We start from the raw sequence: 20,045 nt of genomic DNA on the forward strand, positions 1-20,045 counted from the left end.
AAAAGCGCGGGCTTGTCTTGGCTCGGCTTGGCCTGGTCACTTGGTACAGCTGCAACTAGTGGGAAAGTTAGAAGTTACTTAGAGACTTCCCCTCCATCCCATCCCATCCCATCCCATCCCATGTCATCCTACGGTATATCCATCGCACCATCAGTTTGACACATTCCAGTGTGTCATAAAGGTTACGTCTACGTCAGTGGATTCGCGTGTACCGCATACAAATTATAAATTCACACGACACCCTGATGATGTTGTCCTGCAGCTATGCATTCTTCGAGTCCCAGGGAACATGGCGATCCGAGGGATTCCCCCCCCACTGGTGCCACTTTTTTGTCATTCTCACCCGACCTTCAGTTTCTCCGAGTCCGCCGTGAGCTTCGGTGTCATCCGTCCCCCGAATAAAAACGGCTACCTTCCCCTTCCCTCAGTGTTCACACCAAAGCCAGCGCATCAAAACGTCAAATGACTCCAACTAATCCTTAGCATCCCAGAAGAACCGAAGAAGTAGCAAGCGCTTAGAAAGTACAGAAATGGTCTTACGAGTTACGAGAAGCCGTGAACTATCCGGCACTAATGCAGCACCATCTGCAGGGAGAGTCTCGGGTTATGTGGGGCAAAGCTGGTGACGTGAATCAAGCTCTACAGCTTCAATCTTCAAGAAGGTACATAGTGACCGGAAGATAAGCGGCAGATGTGGAGGGAAAAGTCTTTGCCTTTAAGGAGCCACAGAAGTATCGAATCCCAGAGAATGACCATTCATCACCCAATTTGCTTTGTCCTCAGTTCTCAGCTTCCATATTCTCAATACCATCGCGGATGGAATGAGTTGGCACAGGCGGCCATTGAAATCAAAGTACGAAGGTCACAAGCCAAAAAGCTACTGAGGAAGCCTCCATGGAAACGCAACGAGCCTACGCTCTTTCCTGCTGTCTTGCTTTTCTCTTACATATTCTTTACTCTATTAAACCCCTTCAGTTGCCGTGTCCGCTTCACGATTCCATGTATTTCTCTTTGCTAAACATTAGGAGCATAGCTGTACATCTACATGCTGCTAATGTATCTGATTAGCAAGATCTAGGTATCTTGACAATCAATTGACTTTTCACCGCTATAATACAGCCATTCAACACCATGGCATGGCAAAAACGTCCTCCATTATGTCTCTCAATATTATTGCACCTTCTTCTCAACCCCATCCTTAGCATCCCTCTCCTGGAACCACTTCACCGTCCTCAATATGGCCTCCTCCATCTCCCACTTCGGCCCATACCCTAACAACTTCTTCGCCTTGTCCACACAATAGAACCTCGTCATACAACTGAATTGCACCTTCTGCCTCGTCAAATTTGGCGTCCTGCCCCCAGCAAACCAGAATAACCATTCAATGATCGTCGCGAACAGCAGTCCCAGCCCTTTTTCAATTGTCCAGACCTGCTCCGGAGTGGTCTTGTCTCCTGCAGCTTTCCACACCATGCGGGTGAAATCCCAGAAGTAGAGAGGTTGTGCGTTGGTGACGAAGAAGGCTTGTCCGTCCACCTTTTCGTGATCCAGTGGTTGTGTTGTCAGGGCATGCGTATCCATCAGTGCCACTGCAGCCAGTATATGTGCGTATGCCACGTTCCCAACATAGGTGAAATCGAAAAGATTCTCGTTCTCACCCAGCTGAAATCTCGTCTGCCCCTTCTCATACGCCAACAGGAGATTGGGTATCAACTGCATATCCCCTTCCCCAAATATTCCAGCAGGTCGTAACGCAATCGTGAGCATATCGCCATATTTCCGGTTTGCGGCAAGTACCAACTCCTCCGCTACGCCTTTAGACTCAGAGTAGGCGTCCTTCTGTTTCGGTGCGCGTAAAACAGGCCATCGCTCGTCCGCGTTGATGAGGTCGCTGTGCCCATCATGTACCGCGGACGCACTCGACGTGAACACGAAAGCTTTCACACAGCCAACCAGCCCCGCTTGCACGATCAAAGTCCTAGTCCCTCCAACATTAACCTTATAGTAGAGGGCCTTAGCCCCCTTCTTTTGCGCCGCGCTGGCATTGTCCTGCATCGCAGTCGGCGAGGCGGTGTGTATGATGATCTGGGGTCTGACTTCCTCAAACACCGCGCGCACGGCTTCGGGAGATGTGATGTCGGCATCGTAGTAGGAGGCGCCCGGGAGGCGGTTGTTTGTCGTCCGGAGATCGAGGACGGAAACCTTGGAGGTTGAAGGTTCCAGGAGCTGCGAGACGATGTGGCGGCCCAGGAACCCGCAGCCGCCGATTACGAGGACGGAGCTGGGGAGGTTGGAGGATCGGGGATTGGTCATGGTGGCCAATGGTTCGGAAGGGTTGGAGAGGGAGTCGCAAGGGTGGGACGATTTATATTTCGTACTCGTAGGGCTGAGTGAGAGACGCGAACTAAAAAGTGGCTTTCCGGTGGACACACTTCGCACAACGAGGAGGTTCCTTTTGTTCCTGTTTAACGCTCAAGCTGAAGCGATTCTTGTTTGTGAATGACAAACTCGGTAGGCATGGTCCCCAAATTCGACGTGAACATTAGCAAATTCAGAGCTTGCCTGCCATTGCGAACGTGCTTCTTCATTCGATTGATGCTGATATCTGGCGATTTCGACATAACTACCATCCGTTCACTATGTCACAGCAAGATGTCTCATAAGTTGCTTCGCAGAGAGTAACGCGCCTCGTTTTTCGCTCCACCGCACGGCCAGAAGCAACGCATGGGCTTAAAGGCCAATGCCTTCAAGATATCCCCGTCCTCTCCTTCCCCTTTCACACCCGTCTCACAGCTCATAACCGCATCCCCTTCCCATCCACAAGCACGTTTCCCGCTTTGAACAGTAACGTCATGCAGCACCCGACACTCGTCATCCAAACCAATGTTCTCGTCAATGCGAGCTTTGGACTCTCAACGACAATGTACACAAACGTATAAACAACCCTCAATCCTAGGAATGCCCCACACATCTTCAAGTTCTTCAAGTCAGCGTCACTGCCTATTGCAAGCAGGCTGAAGCATGACGAAGAGAGTATGATAAGGACAGAAACAAGTATCATGCCATAGTACGTCTCCGAGAGCGGTAACGACTTCAAATAGCAAAGTGGGTAAACAAGTATCCTCACCGAATTGACCATTCCCTTCTCCAACCCCGCCATGTTGGCACAGATGACCGCCGACGCAAACAGAGGCAAGTTCTCCAGCGCATTAGTATGGGCGGCTCTGGCTCGCTCGGAGCGGCCCCAGGTAGCTTTGTCAAGGCTCTTCTTGCATGTTTCCGCGAACGAGGCGCCGCGCGGGTTGACGTTGTCGAACCGGCCGTTTGTCGCGCGAATTACGAGTAGGTGGCTGTAGAACTGCGGGACGAGGGCGAGGATGTAGAAGGCGGGGATGGCGTAGATTGAGTAGTTTGAAGTGGTCATGTTCAGGGAAGGCTGTCTTGTGCTTGGGTAATGGGAGTTGAAGGAGGAGCGGATCCCTTGTTTTTGAGTCTGGGGTGAGAATCAGATGTTGGAGTCGGAGTACTCGTACATTGATCTACTTATATACGGCCGCCAAGGGATCTGGGGATCTGAGCCACACAATGGACGCAGGTATGGCCGGATATCACGTATGTTTAGGAATTCACGTAGGGTATGACTGGGAATCGCGCATGACGTCGCCCGAATCGGCCAGATTGGGTCGCATCCTTCATGCAAGGTATCGGCATGCGTTTCGGTTTTACATACTATCAAAGGCTGAGGAGGGTCAACCATCTCCACATGAGAGACTCTCGAACCACGAATGACGGGCTGGGGACATGTAGATACCTAGGTACTTCCGGCCTTGCGCCAGGCTTTCGATGAGAGGAGGGGTAAGACCGAGCATTACTTGGATACACCTTGACCCAGCAGTGGAGGAGCAATCTTATTTAATCACCCTCTTTTGGTCTGGGCCCAACAGAGACAAAGGACGCCCTCCGCATACCCACTAACCGTCTAAAGGTCTCTGGGCGTTCAATCGGGAAAGTATGTATGGCCGTGTGAGAACGTGGGGAACCAGGGGAGCAGGCCTGCTTCGTTCGATTTTCTTGTATGAGGTACTCCGTGAAAGGTAGTATGCTATTCTCCTTAGTACTGCGTCGTATGTTTTTGGCATCATCCGCTGAAAAATTGTCAAGCTCGTTGATACTCGAGCCGGTGGCTGTGCAGTCTTGCGTTCCATGCGCTCAGGACATGTCGGTCTTGGTCTTTCAGATTTGTAATTTGCCTGCTATTGGCTTCCTTTCTACATTTCACAATCGTGCCCGCCAGACATATTGTGCTGGAAAAAGTGACTACCGTGACGGTATTAATCTCTGAAAGTCCAGCAATAGCAGCACCCGCGAGGAGTCTTTGCGCCTTTCACTTTTCTCCTAAAGAAGCACAGTCATGAGAGGCAAATTATGCCGGCTTGATGCCTAAAATCGACGGAAACCAAAAGGGTTTCCAGCATCTTTGATAAGTATTCTGTATTCTCTATGAACACATGGAACGAAAAGAGGGTTTATATGGGGGTATCATCGTAAATGCAAAACACCTTTCCAAAAAATGAAAATCCTTGCACTACTCATCTCACGGCTCATCGATAAATCCTTCATCGACAGCTAGGACCCACCGTCCCTTCTCCTCTTCACTTCTCGCCGCAAATAGCCAACTTCCGCCCTTCGCGTACACAGCCCAGACATTCTTCCTGCCCTGCCCTCCTCTTGTCCCTTCCTCTTCGTTCAATAAGCGCTGAACCGGTGGATCAACATCGATTCTGGCATTCCTCAAATTTATGGTAGCGGTTTCGTTGCCTGAAGGCACGGCGTAGAGATGTAGATACGGCGGACGGAGCTCAGCGAAGTGGCGTGTCCACGCATGGGAGGTGGGGTTGGGGGTGAGCAGGAAGGAGGATTTAAGGAGGAGAGGGTTTTTGGGGTGGTGGTGGATGGTCGCTGTCAGAGCTGGAGGATCATGTCTGGGCTGAGATTGAGCCTGACCTGGAGCAGAGGAGCCGGAGGGGTCGGCTGGAGACAGTGTGAGGGATGGGGGCTTCTTCGAAGTCAAGGTCCAAAGATCGAGGCACTTTTCGAGGAGACTCTTTTGGGCGGGAGAAAGCTCAGTGGAGGTTGGCGAGGAGGGAATGGGACTTCGATGGCGACGCAGAAAGACCTTTGTGGCTTCGACTTCTGCGATTTGTCGTCTGCTTTTTCGTGACCGGATATAGTCGTGGAGAAGACCGACTCCTCTCGGCTTCCAATTAGTGAGGTCTTCCTCTCCTTTGACGTAGGTCTGCTGGCTATCCATCCTCCAAATGTCCGAGGCACGCTTGGCCGAGGCTGGTCTGATGGAAACGGAGAAGATACCAGCCGTATAGTGTATGATCCTGGTAGTTTTCCATAATTGTTTGAACATTGACTGGGGTCGAAGCCATGATCGAGGCCGAACTTGTAGGTTCTCTTCCAGTGTGAAGGTCATAGGCTGGTGGACTCGCGAGGATGTTACATCAACCGAAATTGACATTTGCACCATGTGTCTATCTGCGGTAGGTCGATCGAGGAGCGAGGAGCCATTCGAGTCCCACTGCCCGGTCAATGTGAACTCCTTGATACCGTTCGCATCTTCCACAACGGCTGGTTCCTTGACGAGCTTTAGCGGGAGCTGACGACTTGAGTCGCTTCGACCGAGGATAGAAAAGTCCTGGTTGATGACTTGCAAGCTCCCTACACGTAGTGACTTCACTTCTGTCCACTGCAATGACTCGCTTGAGGAGCACGTTAGATTGATCATGATCCGTCTTTGCAAGCCTTGATGCAGTTGATACATTCCCGGACCCAGATTACTGTGCTGCTCGATTTCCACCGGGAGGTATTCGCCCGTCTCAGATAACTCCAAAATCTTGATCTTGGCGTACACATCGTGCTCTTCTTGCATCCAGTATTCGGATTCAGGTAATCTCGCTGTTTGAGCATGGCCATTGAGCGAGACGTCCTGACCTGTCTCCCGGATCTCATCCCAGCTCAAAAGCCTGTCTAGGTGCATGGGAGTCACCTTTGCATATATGGCCACACGTAGAGTTGCGCTAGGAGGAGCGCTCCGTGGTACACTCATGCTGTGAACGCTTTCGAAGCGAATAGGGTCTTCGTCAAAATCTTGGATCATCTGCGTAGCCGTCGCACCTCCCTCTTCACTAATTCCTGGTATGAACATCTGGCTATGAAGCTTGGTGCCTTCCCGCTCTGCGAAGCCTACCATCTCATGCATCACAACGTTGAACTTGAGCATCTTTGGAGGGGCTTGTGCCGCAGACGGCTCTAGTGACAGCTTGATCCTGCCGATCGCTTCGAGTGTGTAGGTCGAATAGACTTCGATGGCATAATCTTGAACTCGAGCTTCGAAAACGGCGGTCAAGGGCACGTTGGCCTCACCAATAAGAGAGAATTGAGGCAGAAAATTTTCGATGAAGGGATTCTCGAGCCGGAAATGTTGCAGGTAGTCTGGCCTGTCAAGATACTGGTGCATTTGCCTCATGGTCCGGACGCGTTGCTCCAACTTCTCCAAAGACCAAAGATGAATAACAGCATTTTTGTAATCGATCACTCGCACGGCGACGCAAGGTTTCATGGCGGCTTCCAGCGCAGGATCCTCGTCGCCAGAGATCCCGCTCAATACTAGGTCATAGGAGGAACATATATACTGTCCTTCCCCAACGATGGTAAATTGGAAGACGACACTCTTGTCCATTAGTTGGCTCATGATCTGTGCTTCCTTCAAGGTCGCTGCATGTCGAAGAATCGCCTCCGCGAGGCGCACGTGCCCAACTTGCCGCCACCGTGCTAGATGGTTTCTGACGATGGCCTTCTCTTCCTCCGGAAGCTCAGTAAATCCATTTTGGGTTACTCGTGGCCTTCTTGGTGAAGGAGAACTTGAAGCCTCTCGCCATTCTCGGGCAAATGTCTCTTTCTGCTGCTCGAGCTGACGTCTGTAATCTTCTTTTGCAGCTTCGAGAGCATGTTCCATGCGTTCCTTCTCGGCTCTCAAATCTTCGACATTCTGGGTCGTAGAGGTTTGAGCTACTCTAAGCTTTTCTTCAAACTCTTCTTTCTGCTTATCAAGCTGGCTACGCATGTCGCCTCTGATCAGCTCTAGTCTGTCGTCGTCTGACTCAGCCGATTCTACACCGCTTTGCTGAGGAGTGCTCGGCAGCGTAAGAGCGGTATCAAGAGAGAAATTGTCGAGCGTGCCATTTGACATATATTTTTCCCTGATTGGGTATGAGCTGACTGATTCAGAGTCTTCATCTTCTGGCCCGAACAGACGAGATTCGGGACGACCTTTGCGAACGGCTCGAGCACGTTGCACATCGTCGAACAAGGCATCCAGCTCGTCGTCAGTCAGATGTGTGATCTTCTGATCAGCCCCTAGGATAGCGCCCGCGGCCTCACGGCGTGCCAAAGACCAGTCTGAGTCTCGCCCGCTTCTTGAAGGCATTGGAGACTCTGGCCTATTTCCCTCGATATCACTTTCAACGTCAACTCTGCTTTCGCTTCGACTGTGTGACGGCCTTGGCACAGGAGAACCGAGTTGGCTTGTGGTAACAGAATGCCTGAGAAGACTTTGCTCTTTGCGCTCTGCTCTAGCTTCCTGTGGATGGTTGAAGCGGAAGATGTGGAAGTCTCCTAGGATGACCCGATTTCCACTCCGGAGTCTTGATGGCTTATCTACACGAAGTCCATTTACCATGATTGCAGCACCATCTCGCGGCACCAACGTGACAAGCCCGTCAACGTTTTCGAACGTGCAGTGATCTTTCATGATCTTGGACCCGTTCAAGCGAATCTCCGAAGTCGTGCCTGGGTCTTCGACGTTGCCTACAGCTGTGGTCCCTGGCTTGATGTTGTACACCAGACATTCTGCGAGAAGTGGATCGTCGCTGAGATTGACAAGATGAGGCATCCTCCTAGGCGTTGAGACTCCGACGAATCCTTTCTCGATACAGATACCGAGTTCTTCAAGAGCAGCTTCTCGTTCTTTGTGTATCAGCTCAGTCTTTTCCAGCTTCTCTTCCCAGGTCTGATTTAGATCTTCGTACAGCTTCTCAGACTGGTTGAGCTGCTCCACAATATCAGCCTTTGACACACGTTTTATTGTTCCATCAGCTTGGGTGATGGAGACAATCTGCTGATCCAACGGCGTGTCTGGAGCATATTGTTCTTCAGCGATACCGCCAGAAGTGGCACCACTTCCTAATTTGGATCTCAACTGTGCTAGTTCTTCTTTCAATTCTCTTATCATGCGAGCGTTCGGATCTTCATTGACCACAGCGTGATTCTTGATACGCTTAGCCGAGTCAGCATATCTTAGGGTGCTCAAAGTCTCTTCGAAATTGATGTCTGCTGGAGAGATCGCAGCAATCATAGCTGTCATGCTATTCCCTCCCAGCGAGTCCTTCAACAGCCAAGTCAGGATCGAGTCTCTATACGGTACAATGGACATGTTCTTCTTCTTGCCCATAGATAGGTCTGCTAACGCCGCAATGACGCGTCCAAGAGTTGACAACGAACGATTAATCTCCGCACCTTCTTTTAGCCGAGCTCCTGTTGCGCCTGTCGAGGTCGCTCGCTCAGAACCTGCGAGGTCCACGAGGCTGATCTTGGCTACTTTCTCAGTGTCCATCCGCGTCTCTACATCATGCCTCTTCTGGGTTACAGTCAAGGTGAAGACTGCATGAGATCGACTTGACGTCTCGTTCATGCTTGTGGCAGCCACTGTTCGCGCTTTGTTTCCCTCATCCATCAGATGCTCAATTTCCTGGAAAGATCTGACAGCTAGTTTTGCAAGATCCTCCACGTAGGGCCCGGTAGATTGATGCTCTCGGACCTTGAGATTGCCTTTAGTCGTAGGGTTGAGTAGATCTCGAACCCGCTCATTGTAGATTTCTAGATATGAGACCTCAACGGTACATGTGAGATTCTTGTCTTTCTGGATTTCCGCAATTCTTTCAAACATGTTCCGACAGATTTTGGGTATGACTCCAGCTTCTTCTCCATATCCCATCATGCTGTAAGACTTCCCAGATCCCGTCTGGCCATAGGCGAAAATGCAGTTGTTGTATCCTTGAAACTTTCGATTTTAACGGTCAGCTCAGAAGCACACAGTATAGTCTGAAGTTGGTGAGACAGTCACTCGTAACAGGAAACTCACAGCATTGTCGAGGAGAGGGATTCCAAGGTCATTGTAGAGGCTGTCCTGTCCAGCGAAACTCTTGTCGTTGCGATCGAAACTCCAGTAGCTTCGATCGAATGCAAATGTCTTCTGCCCGTCACTTCCCTTGCCTCCCTTTCGCATGCGTTCTTCGGCTTCTGGTGGAGGCACAAGTATTGTTTGGTTGCCATCCATTCTGACAACACATTTTGCATGCCGGTCCACCTCCCTGCCGTTGAAGGGCCGTACTATCTTTGGTCAGCACATCCACAATCCACTTGGAGGCCTGCTTACCCCGAACGACCACCTTGATATTTCCTCCTGCCATGGTGTCTTTTGGGCAGTAACATTGAGCATTTGAGGTTGGCCGTGCTAGGCTTCAAGGACATGGTACTGTGACATAGTCACTCGGCCTTGACAATAGATTCCTATCAGACTTGGAAGCCATAAGACAACGACATATTATTTGTAAATAAAGCTCGGGGCGAGACTCTCTGACGCGAGAAATGCCCCTAGAGCTGCCGGTAGCGGCGGGAGCTTAGCCCTACCTTATGAGCCCTTGACCCGGACCCCGGACCCTTGGGCCGCTGGGCGCTTTTAAAACATCAGCCAAGCCAGCCCCCGGCTCCCAGGGAATCATGACGAATTTCCCGTTAACGTAGAGTACGTTGATGGATCAAAGTAAATCATCGCTGAGCACTGTGACACTTTTCTTTTCCCATACAGACTCTCTCAGTTCTAGAGTTCTGTTCAGGCTTTCAGATACCACTATCCTTTCGACCCACCGGGCGCGGAATAATCGTCAGCATTGTTAGAATGGCATCTGCCAGGATGAAAAGCCTTGATGGGACCATACAGGATCTGAACGTCGGTCCCAATCATGTCAATCAGCGCCAGAATAATCTACCCCTACCTTCCAGACCCAAGAATGAAGCAAATTTGAAATCTAAGGATTCAGAACCGCCGCCGGGGCAGACTCTTACAGGAAAACAAGAGCATTATCTCAAGAGAGAATTGATATCGGGACAGGTGGTCTATGAGATATCAGAGCTAGCTTCCACGACCGCTCTCCAGCGCTTCGGAGCGCCTTTCAGATCAGAATTCGGAGAGGTCGCCCCAGTCGACTCAGATCTACCCTTACTCCGGTACATTTTTGTTCACCATGTCCGGAACTTCCCATTCCTTGATCAGGCCAGAGAGAAGGAGTTCTGGCAAGACAAACTCCAAGTATTTCTCGAAAGCTTTGCTGGCAAACACATCTCGTCTAGCGAGGATAGACTGGAAGAAACTAAGAGGAGGAAGCTTGCAATAAAGGCACAAAAGCTGGTGGAATTGATGATGGTGTCCGGTATACCTACAGCGTCTGGCTATGAGGAACGCATACGGTTCTCAGAGCTTGAAGTGGTGGACCGGGGCGCCAATGAACAAGGCTTGTTAGTGAATGCGCCTGAAGGCAACTCGATCAATGGCTGGGATGTGAACGTAGCTGGTGTGAGGACAACGTCTGTGAAGCGGACAGTGCGATATCATCAGCATGCGGTAATGAGAGCCACAGACCACACTGCACTTGAGGAGTGTGTTGACAGAATCTAGGAGTTTCTGATACGAGTCAAACAAGCCGGCAAACCAGATATCTACGTAGGCCGAAGATACGGAGAATTTTCAAAGTTGCATAAGCGTCTGCGAACCGAACTTCCGGGCAAAGTTCTAGCTCCATTACCTCGAAAGAACAAAAGCCACACAACGTCAACGTTCCTCGGCGCTGGTGGCGATGACGATGCTTCATCAGTCTCATCGGTATCTACCCAAAACACCCAAGCAGCCGGTCCAGATGAGAGTAGCTCTTTTCTCCACCTGATGGGGAGGGGACATTCTCGCTCTACATCAGCCCAGTCCCGTTCACCAAGAGCTTCTAGCGATTTCACTAGAGAGAAGGTTGTTTTATATCGAGAGGATCAACGAGTCTCCCTGAGAGCCTTCTTGCGGACGTTTCTCCAGAACCCGCAGATAGCCGAGTCAAAGGCAATGCAGGAGTTCCTTACGGGTCATACTGTCAAACTTAATGAAGAAGAGATGATTGATATTGAAAAACGGAAAACGATGGACGAGAAACGGATTGAAGAACAGAAACGCTTTTACGAGATTGCCAGAGAACGTGCCCGGGACTTAGATATTTACATGGAGAGATTCAGGCGGGACATTGTCGAGCGCAGTATGTTTGTGTACGAGCCTTTGTTCAGAGAGATGACTGACAGAAATTGCAGATGGACTCACCAAGTTGTTCAAGGAGATCAAAGATAAAGAGGAGATTGCCGATCTGAGCGTGGAATACCAGAAATTTGCTGAATGGCTGCGAATAGAGTAAGTAATCAACTGGGATAGCACCCTTTCCATTTGTACACTGACTCTTTTCCAGGGTTGCCGCAACAATCTATCATATCTTCCTCGCTGAGGATAATTCTCCAGAAGTCTTGGCGCAAGCCAAACGCATACATTCTATGATACCCTATGCTGCATTGAAGCAAGTAATACGATTTGCCAACCCAGCAGCAGTGATGAGCGGTGTTCTCGACCTTTTCCTCGCACAGCCCTTCGGTACACGATCTCTTGCGCAACGAATTTTTGGCCTGGCCCTCAACGACGGCATCAAGTCATTTCAAAAATCAATCGACTCCCTGATCCTTAAAATCAACGACCCGATACTTTGTGAGAAGCTGAAACGCTTTTGTAACGCGGATGAAGATACGAAGAACGAAATACGAAGCGAAGCTGTCGCTGAAGATATCGATTTAATAGTGGCCATATTACGCTCCGAGAAGTTCGCTCCGGATTTGACGCCTCAGCAGATTGGGACGGTTTTCAATGCTTTTGTTGCTTGGAATAACGCCATAGACAACGTGAGCAGCCCGTGCAGGCGACCAAAGAAACCGACTGACCATCCACAGATCGACGAGGAGATGAAACAAGGCGCCCAACTGTTCGCCTACCTCAAACAGCTCCTAAAGATGTACACTCGGCAGCGCGACAAAGCCCAAATGCTCTCGGTGATCGAAGAACCTGTCACCCTCCACCTCTTCCGCGATCTCTTCACTATCTTCTACGAACCCCTCGTCCGTGTCTACAAATCCGCCAATGTCTACAGCTCTGTCACTGACTTCGCTTCCTTCGCCGATGACATGTTCTCCGTCCTCACCACCGCTCAGCGTCAAGACGTCTCGGCCGATCCAAACCAAACAGTCCAATCCTTCATCGATCTCTGCGCTCGTCATCAAGATAATTTCTACAAATTCGTTCACGAAGTACACATCCACGATAACGGCTTGTTTACCCAACTGATGGGCTGGCTTGAAGGTATCCTCGAGTTCCTCCGCCACGGCCCCAAAGGAGGGAAATTAGATATGAACGCCCTATTCCAAGGTGCTGTCGACGTAGGCAACATCGACAAACAAAGTGCCATCGCCGAAATCAACGCTCTCATCAAATGGCAAGAAGAGCGCAAGAAATGGCACCAAGACAAAACCCGACAAAAAATGGCCGTTGACTCCACCTCCTCTCCCAACGGCGGTCCCACGCCGCCTGGTTCGGCCACTTTCCGCAGCAGTGACTTCGGTCTCAACGAGGCCGATTTGGCAGATATGCAGGACGATGATGACAGTGACGAAGACGAAGAAGACGAACAGGATGACGCTGACCCTATCGCCGGTGAGCGGAAACGGAGAGCGAAGCAAGCTGATAGGCTGAGGAGAACGGCTGGGGAGCCGGTGAAGCCGGATGTCACCGAGCTGGTGGGAATGAGGGAGGGGTTCCTCGCTATGCTTAGGATGGTGCTTGCGGATTGAGATGTGTTACGACACAACGACAGGCGTTGAGGGCATAGTGGTAATCGCGAGAGCTTGCTTGGCTGTGGTACATAGTAGATCTTCAGACGCGCTGCTTAATGAACGAGCATAGCATACACAGTTTTTGACGAGTCATGTACATAGATACCAGATTGCCCAAGGCCGCCACTACTTTCCAAATAGGCTTCTACGATGTAGTTAAAGGCAGCCGGGTATACATATCCTTCCCAACCGCCTAAGATACGTACACCGTTTTAGGACTTGCGCGTGAGGCTTGATATCAGCAAGATTCAACTTTATGAGGAAGTAACACGGCAGTTGTTAAGCATTTGTGTAGCAATAAACTCTTCCTCATAACAATAGATCTATGGTCTTCAATTCGCTGTACATCTTGATCACAAAAAACATGACCACATGGTGCTCCAAACGGCCGCCCCATGAAGCCAGTGCCCCCTCGCTATGCTCGCGTCCAAGCCTTGACAATATTCGTCTTAAAGTCAGCTAAAATCGACACTTGTGATTAGAACAAATTTTCCCCAGGCGATATTGTAGGTATCGAAATGATACTAAAAGGAGACATAGTTCCATCCGGCGGCCAGATGGATTGGCTTCATATCGTCTCTCCACACCCATCCGTAGGTGGGTTGCAACTGTAGACTGTGGGCCAGGAGCGAGGAAGAATCAGTCTTTCACATCTGTGTGAGAGAAGATGAGAGCGCTCGGGCGAAGACAGAGAGAGAGGAAGAAGAAGCGTAGAATGATACGTACCAGCCCAACTAACATCCAAAGTCACGAATTAAACACTCCGAAACCCGTATGTATTACCATGAATACCTTGGCCCGAAAAATTGGTTCGAGTCGATATGGATTCCACGGCCGTCGACCGTCTGCCTTTGGTGGAGAATTAGTTGCCTTTCTTTCTGAAACATACAAGAACAAAGGTGTGGCGTGACAGTACCGACGTGGGATAACACCAGTTAAACGGCAGGGCGGTAGCAATAACCGTAAGGAGAGCCATGCCTAGGGAGGTGATGGTGGTGGAACGTATTGTTCCGATAGATGATTTGGGTTTGGATCCGTCGTTGCAGTTGAGCACGTGTTGGGGAGGAGTCGACGACAGCATATAGCCAGTCTGCACAAGCTAATAACCCATAAACATTGGTTGTGCATCAAAACGAAGATCTGCAACTATTTTAGCAGAAAATAAGTGGTGTATAGGCGAGACGACATTGAGCAATTACAGTAGACGAAGTCTTCTTTCTTATTGATATAAAGCACGCTTCAGACCCATACTTTCAATCTGTAGACAACCTACGTTCACATGGAATCCATCTGATGGATTGAGAGCGCAAGAAAGGTTTCAAGACTCAGCCGACTTTGATTGGTCAATAGACCAACGAGCTGGGGGTCTGACTGCCCGTCTCCAACCGCTCGCGGCACTGTCGCTCGTGCTCCTTTAGCTCGGGCACCGAGGACGTCAAACGCTTCTTCTCAGGACTAAGTATCGAGGCTCAAACGTCAATACCCCCCAAACCTGCGAGATCATGTGATGTGGCTCGAATGATTCGGCGTGAGCTGTTTCGAAGGCCGGTCGAGTACTCTACTCGTGTCGCTCGAACCATGGTACGGTTGATGGATGCACAGAATGGTGGGTGGAGAGGAGGGAAGGGGGTGTAGACACGCCCCTTCCGGGTGAGTCGAGCGTGCTCTTTCTACTTTTTTTGGTTTGCAACAAGAAGGCAAAAAAATGCAAGAGCGAGGTGCGTCACTAGCGGACGGACGCGCAGTTGCAACGACGCTTACTCGACCATTGAGAGGAGGGTTTCACGGTGGCACAGAGGGAAGGACACAACAGGATGGAAAAGGAGTGGATCGTGGTGATGTCCATCTCCATCCAATAGTCGACTGTTGGATTCGCATCACGTTCTCTTATCATTCGTAGCAGACGAGCGCTGCTGGCTGAATTGTTCATAAGTTTCAGTCACCCACTCACCCTTGGCATCACCGGATCCCGGAACTCAGCAAGCCTTTCGTCATCCCATCTAACACTGTCAGTAAACGTCCAATCCAGCATCCCTCCCGACGTCCTCACCTAACGAACTCCCCACTCAATTACTCCCCCCACCCCGACACCAGCCTCGCTATTACCCTTCCCAGTTCCCCCAGCTCAACCATCGTCCCCTCATCCTTCGCCCTCCTCCACAGTGTCCTTACTTCTTCAACCGCCCTCTCATCATCCAGCAGCTCCCTCACCAGATCTGTATCCACAATTCCCGGCCTGACAGCTACAGTCGTCACATTTGGCTCTTCCTTTGATAGAACGAGCACAAGATGATTAAGGACGGATTTCGTAGCGCCATAGGGTCCGAGGGTGGGATATTCAGCCACAGCTGCGCGTGAGGATGTAAAAATGATGCGGCCGTTGTTCTTTTCTAGTTCGGGTAACGTAGTTTGTATCAGCCGTAAAGCGCCAGTCATGTTCACGGCAAATGCTCTCTCCCATTCTTCTATGTTTGTCTCTCAAATGTTACCTACTTGGCGTAGAGCGCTGTGGTTGAGGACGGAGACCGTCAAGACGGCCTTTTTTGCCGATTGCCTTGGAAATGATGCTTTTTGCAGTTGTGGGGGAAGATGCGTCTCCGGAGACTTAGATCGCTTGGGTGGGGTATGCGGCTTGAAGTTCTTCGAGAGGGACGACGGTGCGGGCGGCGAGGAGGACGATGCATGAGAGAGCGGGCCAGAGTAGATCTATAGCGACTGCATGGCCTACGCCTGTGGAAAAAGGCCGAAGTTGTAGTAGCTCGATCTCTGGGTCTTGACGACGTGGAAGATAATGGATGATATCAGGGGACTGGACTTGCGTACCTCTCGATGCACCATTTACAATGATGTTCTTTGTGGCCATGGTGTTCATGGTCTGAACAACGAAGAAGAAGAAGAAGAACACGAAAGGCTGAATGCACAAGTGGGGACGTTATGCTGAATGGTGACACAAGTATGCCAAGGGAGACACATGGCGGCATTATTCTTAAGCCAGCGAATTCCTGCATATACCGAGAATACCGATGGCCAGGGATTCAACTTTCGGAGTTGCAGGATGACAACGCCTCGAGAACAAAACTACACCAGTGTTACACAGATCATGATATTCTCCTTCATTGCCCTGATTAGTTAGGAATCTCGTTGTATAGATCTCGCCGAGTAAGCTTAAAAAGTACGCGAGGTTTCAGACACCTGTCAAAGGCTCTTGGAAAAAGACAAACACCCCTGCCTGATTGTTCCGTGAAAGCAAAGCCTATGGACTTTTATCCGTTCAATGGAAGCGAGTCGAAGGGAGGAGACTTTTTAATCTCTTAAAAAAAGGGTATGGCTCGTATGGCCTAATTAGGAACGAGAAGACGGACACAGGCTTAGAAATACGTTGGATAGGGCGAACGCAATTAAGCCAGGACTCATGTAAAGGAAGATGGAAATGCAGATGCATGAACGACGCAATTGACGAACAGAAAGTGACACAACCACAATGAATATGTCGTGCTCAGTATTTGATCTCAATGTCTTCTAAAACCTCAGCATGCTGGATCTCAGAGACCGAAGCCGCTCCACAACCATCTATGAACCGAGTAACAAGACAGCAATTGGCGTGCAAGCAAGCAAGCAACATGAAAGCCGAAAGGTTGCTAACCATTCGACACAGCAACCGCAAAACTTTTTTAAGATGAATAGACCTGAAGTTGCTTCTATCAAGCCAATCGAGGAGCAAGACCAGCGCAAGCTTCAGAACTTTCAGAATAAGACGCGGGCAGCTCAATAATTGAGCTCAGCACCTCCACCACCCTCCGCTGCATCTAAGTCGTCGTACTTTTTAAGAGTCCTACCTTGCACTGCTTCTCGTGGCCCCACAGTCTGGGCACCACCATCACCCCACTTGCCAGCTCCACCGGCAAAACCGCCACGTCTATTCATGGGGTTGTTGCTAGCCATTGGCGTTAAGCGGCCATCGTTGGCATATCTAGGTGGTTGCCGACGATCATACGGTCCTGGTCGCGTACCCAAGCGACCACCTCCTCGGCGCATCGGACCCGTCTGATGTCCCTCGTCACTGGTTGGGATCATTGGGGCGTTCATTGGCCAGCTTGGCGCTTGAACAGTATGGTTGCCAAAGTTAGGGAAAGGAGTGAAGTTCTGCGGTGGGAAATTTGCTGGAAACCCATTCATTAATGGCATGGATGCGGAGAGGTTGAAACCACGAGGAGTGCCGGCAGTAATATTATGGTTGTTCATGGGGAAGTGACCATTGCTGTTCGCATCGGAACGAGAGGGAGCGATGTGTGAGGGATCCAGGACGTAAGTGTTAACAAGGTTGAGCTAGGAGAGACAAATCAGCAGTGATCTCAAGGGAACAAGGAACAAGGAACTCACGTCGGTCTTGATGCTGTCGTACCATTCGAGGTGACGCTTTTCAACGTGCTTGCGCCAAAAACTTTCGCCTTTGAAGAGCTTAGTGCACTCTGGTACCTTGCATCTAAATTTGGATTCGTCTTCTTGCTTGACGAATTTCTTTAGCTCTTCATCCAATCCTTCCTCAAGTGGCTTCCCACCGAGCTTCTTGACGTCCACATTTTCTGGCTCGAGAATTTGTAGAATCTTCTCCTCGAAGGTCTTGACCCAATTGAATGCTCTCGACAACTGCTGGTCATTCTTGTAGTTCTTATTGAACTTCTCAACTACCGGTGAGCTCCCGTTCTCGACGCCATCTTCCGTCTGGTTTCGCTTCAGTGGAAAAGGCTGTCCTTGGGCGCTCGCTTTCGCAGCAGTCTTGGCTGCAGAGCTCAGACTTGCTCTAGGGCGACGTAGATGTCCACCAGGACATTTTCGGATGAGTTCGTGAACAGAGTCTGCTTCGAAGACACAGAAGAAACAGAAGTTGAATACCCGCCGAAGGTATTCGACGAGTAGATCGAGGGTCTTCTTTTGAACGAGAAGCTCTTCGCTGTCGTTCTCTTCGTCAATGAAACCTTCTTCTTCCTCTTCGTCCTCCTCCTCTTCCCCGTCTTCCATTTCATCTTCATCCATACCAAGTATCTGCTGTCTCTTCTTCTCTTTTTTAGCGGTCGCAGCAACCGAGGATTGTAGCAAACCTTTACTACCGAGTTCTTCGACGCGCTGTTCAACCTTGGCCACACCGTCTGCCTCAGAGCCGAAGTCTTGATCGAACTTGGATACCAAGCGCTTGGCGAGCTCAAGATCTCGATTGATGCGTTCAGGTGCGGAGAAAAGGTCCCACAAGGCCTTCTTCCGGGGCTCTTTAGTTGGCACGTGGACGCCAACGTGACAGGTGAAGTCTCCGCGTGGCTCATCGTGAATTGTTTTGCCGTTGATAGCCTCGAGAGCCTTTTCCGCAGTGCTCAAAGTGGGCTTTGGCTCATCAGCCATGCCTTCCACCTCGCCTTCATTGTCCTCGTCACGCCCATCTCCTCGCTCTGGTGGAGCCTCTTGTTCGGAGTTGGGGTGTATCATTATCCATCCGATGCGGTGGCATTTTTTCAACGGGTTCGGATCGCTCAAGCTGAGCCATTTGAAGCCTCCGCCTTCATCTCCGAGGTGCTCCTTGCAGAATTCTTCGATCTTTTCGCGGCTGACCATTGGAGCAAGTGTCTTAATTAAGAGAGCTGGCTGCAAAGCCGACTCGTCTCGAATGTCTCCACCTCGGCTGGGGACTAGATCACCAACACCCAGGACTTCAGCAGCGGCAACGGTCTCGCCTTCTTCCTTTTCAACGACTCCACCGAGACCATCGCTCTCAGCTTTGTAGATACCTTCCAGAGTAAATTCATCAAAGGCTCCGTTTTCGATGTCAAATTCCCATTGGCCCAGAGCACCACGTCGGAAGTCAGTAAGGCGTTGCTTGAAAGGATCCCGTATCTCTGGCTGATAGCGCTCTTTGAACCATTCTTCATTCTTGTGCTGTTGCACGAAGGCCCGTGCCATCTTGATTTGGAGCTCCTCTTTGTAGGCGTCGTAGGCCAGTTGTATCTGCCCCCGCTCTTTCTCACGATCTTCCCTCGACTCGCGTTCGCCCTTGATACCTCGATCTGACTGTCGTCGACTACCATCTTTCTGCCTCTCTTTGTCTTCCTTGATTGACTGCTCAACACGCCACCACTCTGCAAACCAGTTGAAACCAACTTGAAAATCCAGTGAAAGAGGATTGGGTAATGGATTGACACGAACAATTGGTTGCGGGATTTGACCCGGTACGTAGCGGTCGATTAGTGGGGTTGGCGAGGGGGCGCGACGACGATTGTCTTCCCGATTGCGCGATGCGTGCTCGCGCGATTGATCATAAAAGTCGTCTCGTGGAAGACGACCGCCTGACCCACCGGGCTGATACCTATCGATCATTACAGGGGATCGTGACCGGCCTCGGCCGCCACGATGCCCCCCTCCTCCGCGACGATCTTGCATTCCTGCAGAGAAAGAATTATGAGTGACGTTCATGATGCAAGAACCTGATTGCTTTGCAGAGAGAGCAGAAGATCGCTTTTGGAGAACCAATGTCGTTTCTTGAGGACTGGTATTATCTGCAAAGAGAAGGGATGAAGAATGAGATAAAGCACGATGATAAGAATGTAAAGGGTTCATGTTCTCTGCATCTGTAGTCTTACCAGGAGATCTCCGACCCCGATAATTGTCATTAGGGCCTTGTCTGCCGCCCATCATGTCTTCACGTCCCCATCTTTCCTCTGTCTTCACTGGAGGCGAAGCGTAGGCTGTTTCGAAAGACCCATCCATGATGATGGAGTAGTGTAATGTGGATGTATGTAGAGTATGGAGGACCGATGTACGAAGAAATGATGTATGGAGGATTTAACGTATGGTGGTGTGTGTTGTGTAGGTCAAGTCCTTGGTCTGATCATGGGATTAAATAGGACCCGATGACTGAAGAAGTCGGTTCGCCGGAGAGTGAATGATGGAGTGAGTGGTGTTGTTGAATG

The 20,045-nt window shown here is 50.4% G+C and overlaps 6 protein-coding genes across 6 annotated transcripts; 1 reads left to right on the top strand and 5 right to left on the bottom strand.

Annotated features, from left to right (window-relative positions):
• Window positions 1-1,170: 1,170 nt before the first annotated feature.
• On the bottom strand, window positions 1,171-2,313 carry HO173_005394 (uncharacterized protein; the record flags this gene model as incomplete). The annotated part of the gene is made up of 1 exon (XM_037307312.1): window positions 1,171-2,313. The coding sequence occupies one exon, from the start codon at window positions 2,311-2,313 to the stop codon at window positions 1,171-1,173; it is 1,143 nt and encodes a 380-aa protein (XP_037165952.1).
• Window positions 2,314-2,794: 481 nt separating this feature from the next.
• Window positions 2,795-3,424, bottom strand: HO173_005395 (uncharacterized protein; the record flags this gene model as incomplete). The annotated part of the gene is made up of 1 exon (XM_037307313.1): window positions 2,795-3,424. One exon carries the CDS (start codon window positions 3,422-3,424, stop codon window positions 2,795-2,797), a length of 630 nt encoding a protein of 209 aa, XP_037165953.1.
• A 1,170-nt stretch (window positions 3,425-4,594) lies between these two features.
• On the bottom strand, window positions 4,595-9,536 carry HO173_005396 (uncharacterized protein; the record flags this gene model as incomplete). Its single annotated transcript, XM_037307314.1, has 3 exons — window positions 4,595-9,127; window positions 9,209-9,456; window positions 9,503-9,536. The coding sequence occupies 3 exons, from the start codon at window positions 9,534-9,536 to the stop codon at window positions 4,595-4,597; spliced, it is 4,815 nt and encodes a 1,604-aa protein (XP_037165954.1).
• A 488-nt stretch (window positions 9,537-10,024) lies between these two features.
• On the top strand, window positions 10,025-13,047 carry HO173_005397 (uncharacterized protein; the record flags this gene model as incomplete). Its single annotated transcript, XM_037307315.1, has 5 exons — window positions 10,025-10,747; window positions 10,802-11,420; window positions 11,473-11,569; window positions 11,625-12,105; window positions 12,154-13,047. The coding sequence occupies 5 exons, from the start codon at window positions 10,025-10,027 to the stop codon at window positions 13,045-13,047; spliced, it is 2,814 nt and encodes a 937-aa protein (XP_037165955.1).
• A 2,647-nt stretch (window positions 13,048-15,694) lies between these two features.
• On the bottom strand, window positions 15,695-15,961 carry HO173_005398 (uncharacterized protein; the record flags this gene model as incomplete). The annotated part of the gene is made up of 1 exon (XM_037307316.1): window positions 15,695-15,961. One exon carries the CDS (start codon window positions 15,959-15,961, stop codon window positions 15,695-15,697), a length of 267 nt encoding a protein of 88 aa, XP_037165956.1.
• Window positions 15,962-16,854: 893 nt separating this feature from the next.
• HO173_005399 (uncharacterized protein) lies at window positions 16,855-19,842 on the bottom strand (the record flags this gene model as incomplete). Its single annotated transcript, XM_037307317.1, has 3 exons — window positions 16,855-17,415; window positions 17,470-19,517; window positions 19,716-19,842. 3 exons carry the CDS (start codon window positions 19,840-19,842, stop codon window positions 16,855-16,857), a joined length of 2,736 nt encoding a protein of 911 aa, XP_037165957.1.
• Between the last annotated feature and the right edge of the window lie 203 nt (window positions 19,843-20,045).

Source organism: Letharia columbiana (genome assembly GCF_014066305.1).
Source record: "Letharia columbiana isolate WasteWater2 chromosome Unknown Sc0000014_s0, whole genome shotgun sequence".
Lineage (NCBI taxonomy): Eukaryota > Fungi > Ascomycota > Lecanoromycetes > Lecanorales > Parmeliaceae > Letharia > Letharia columbiana.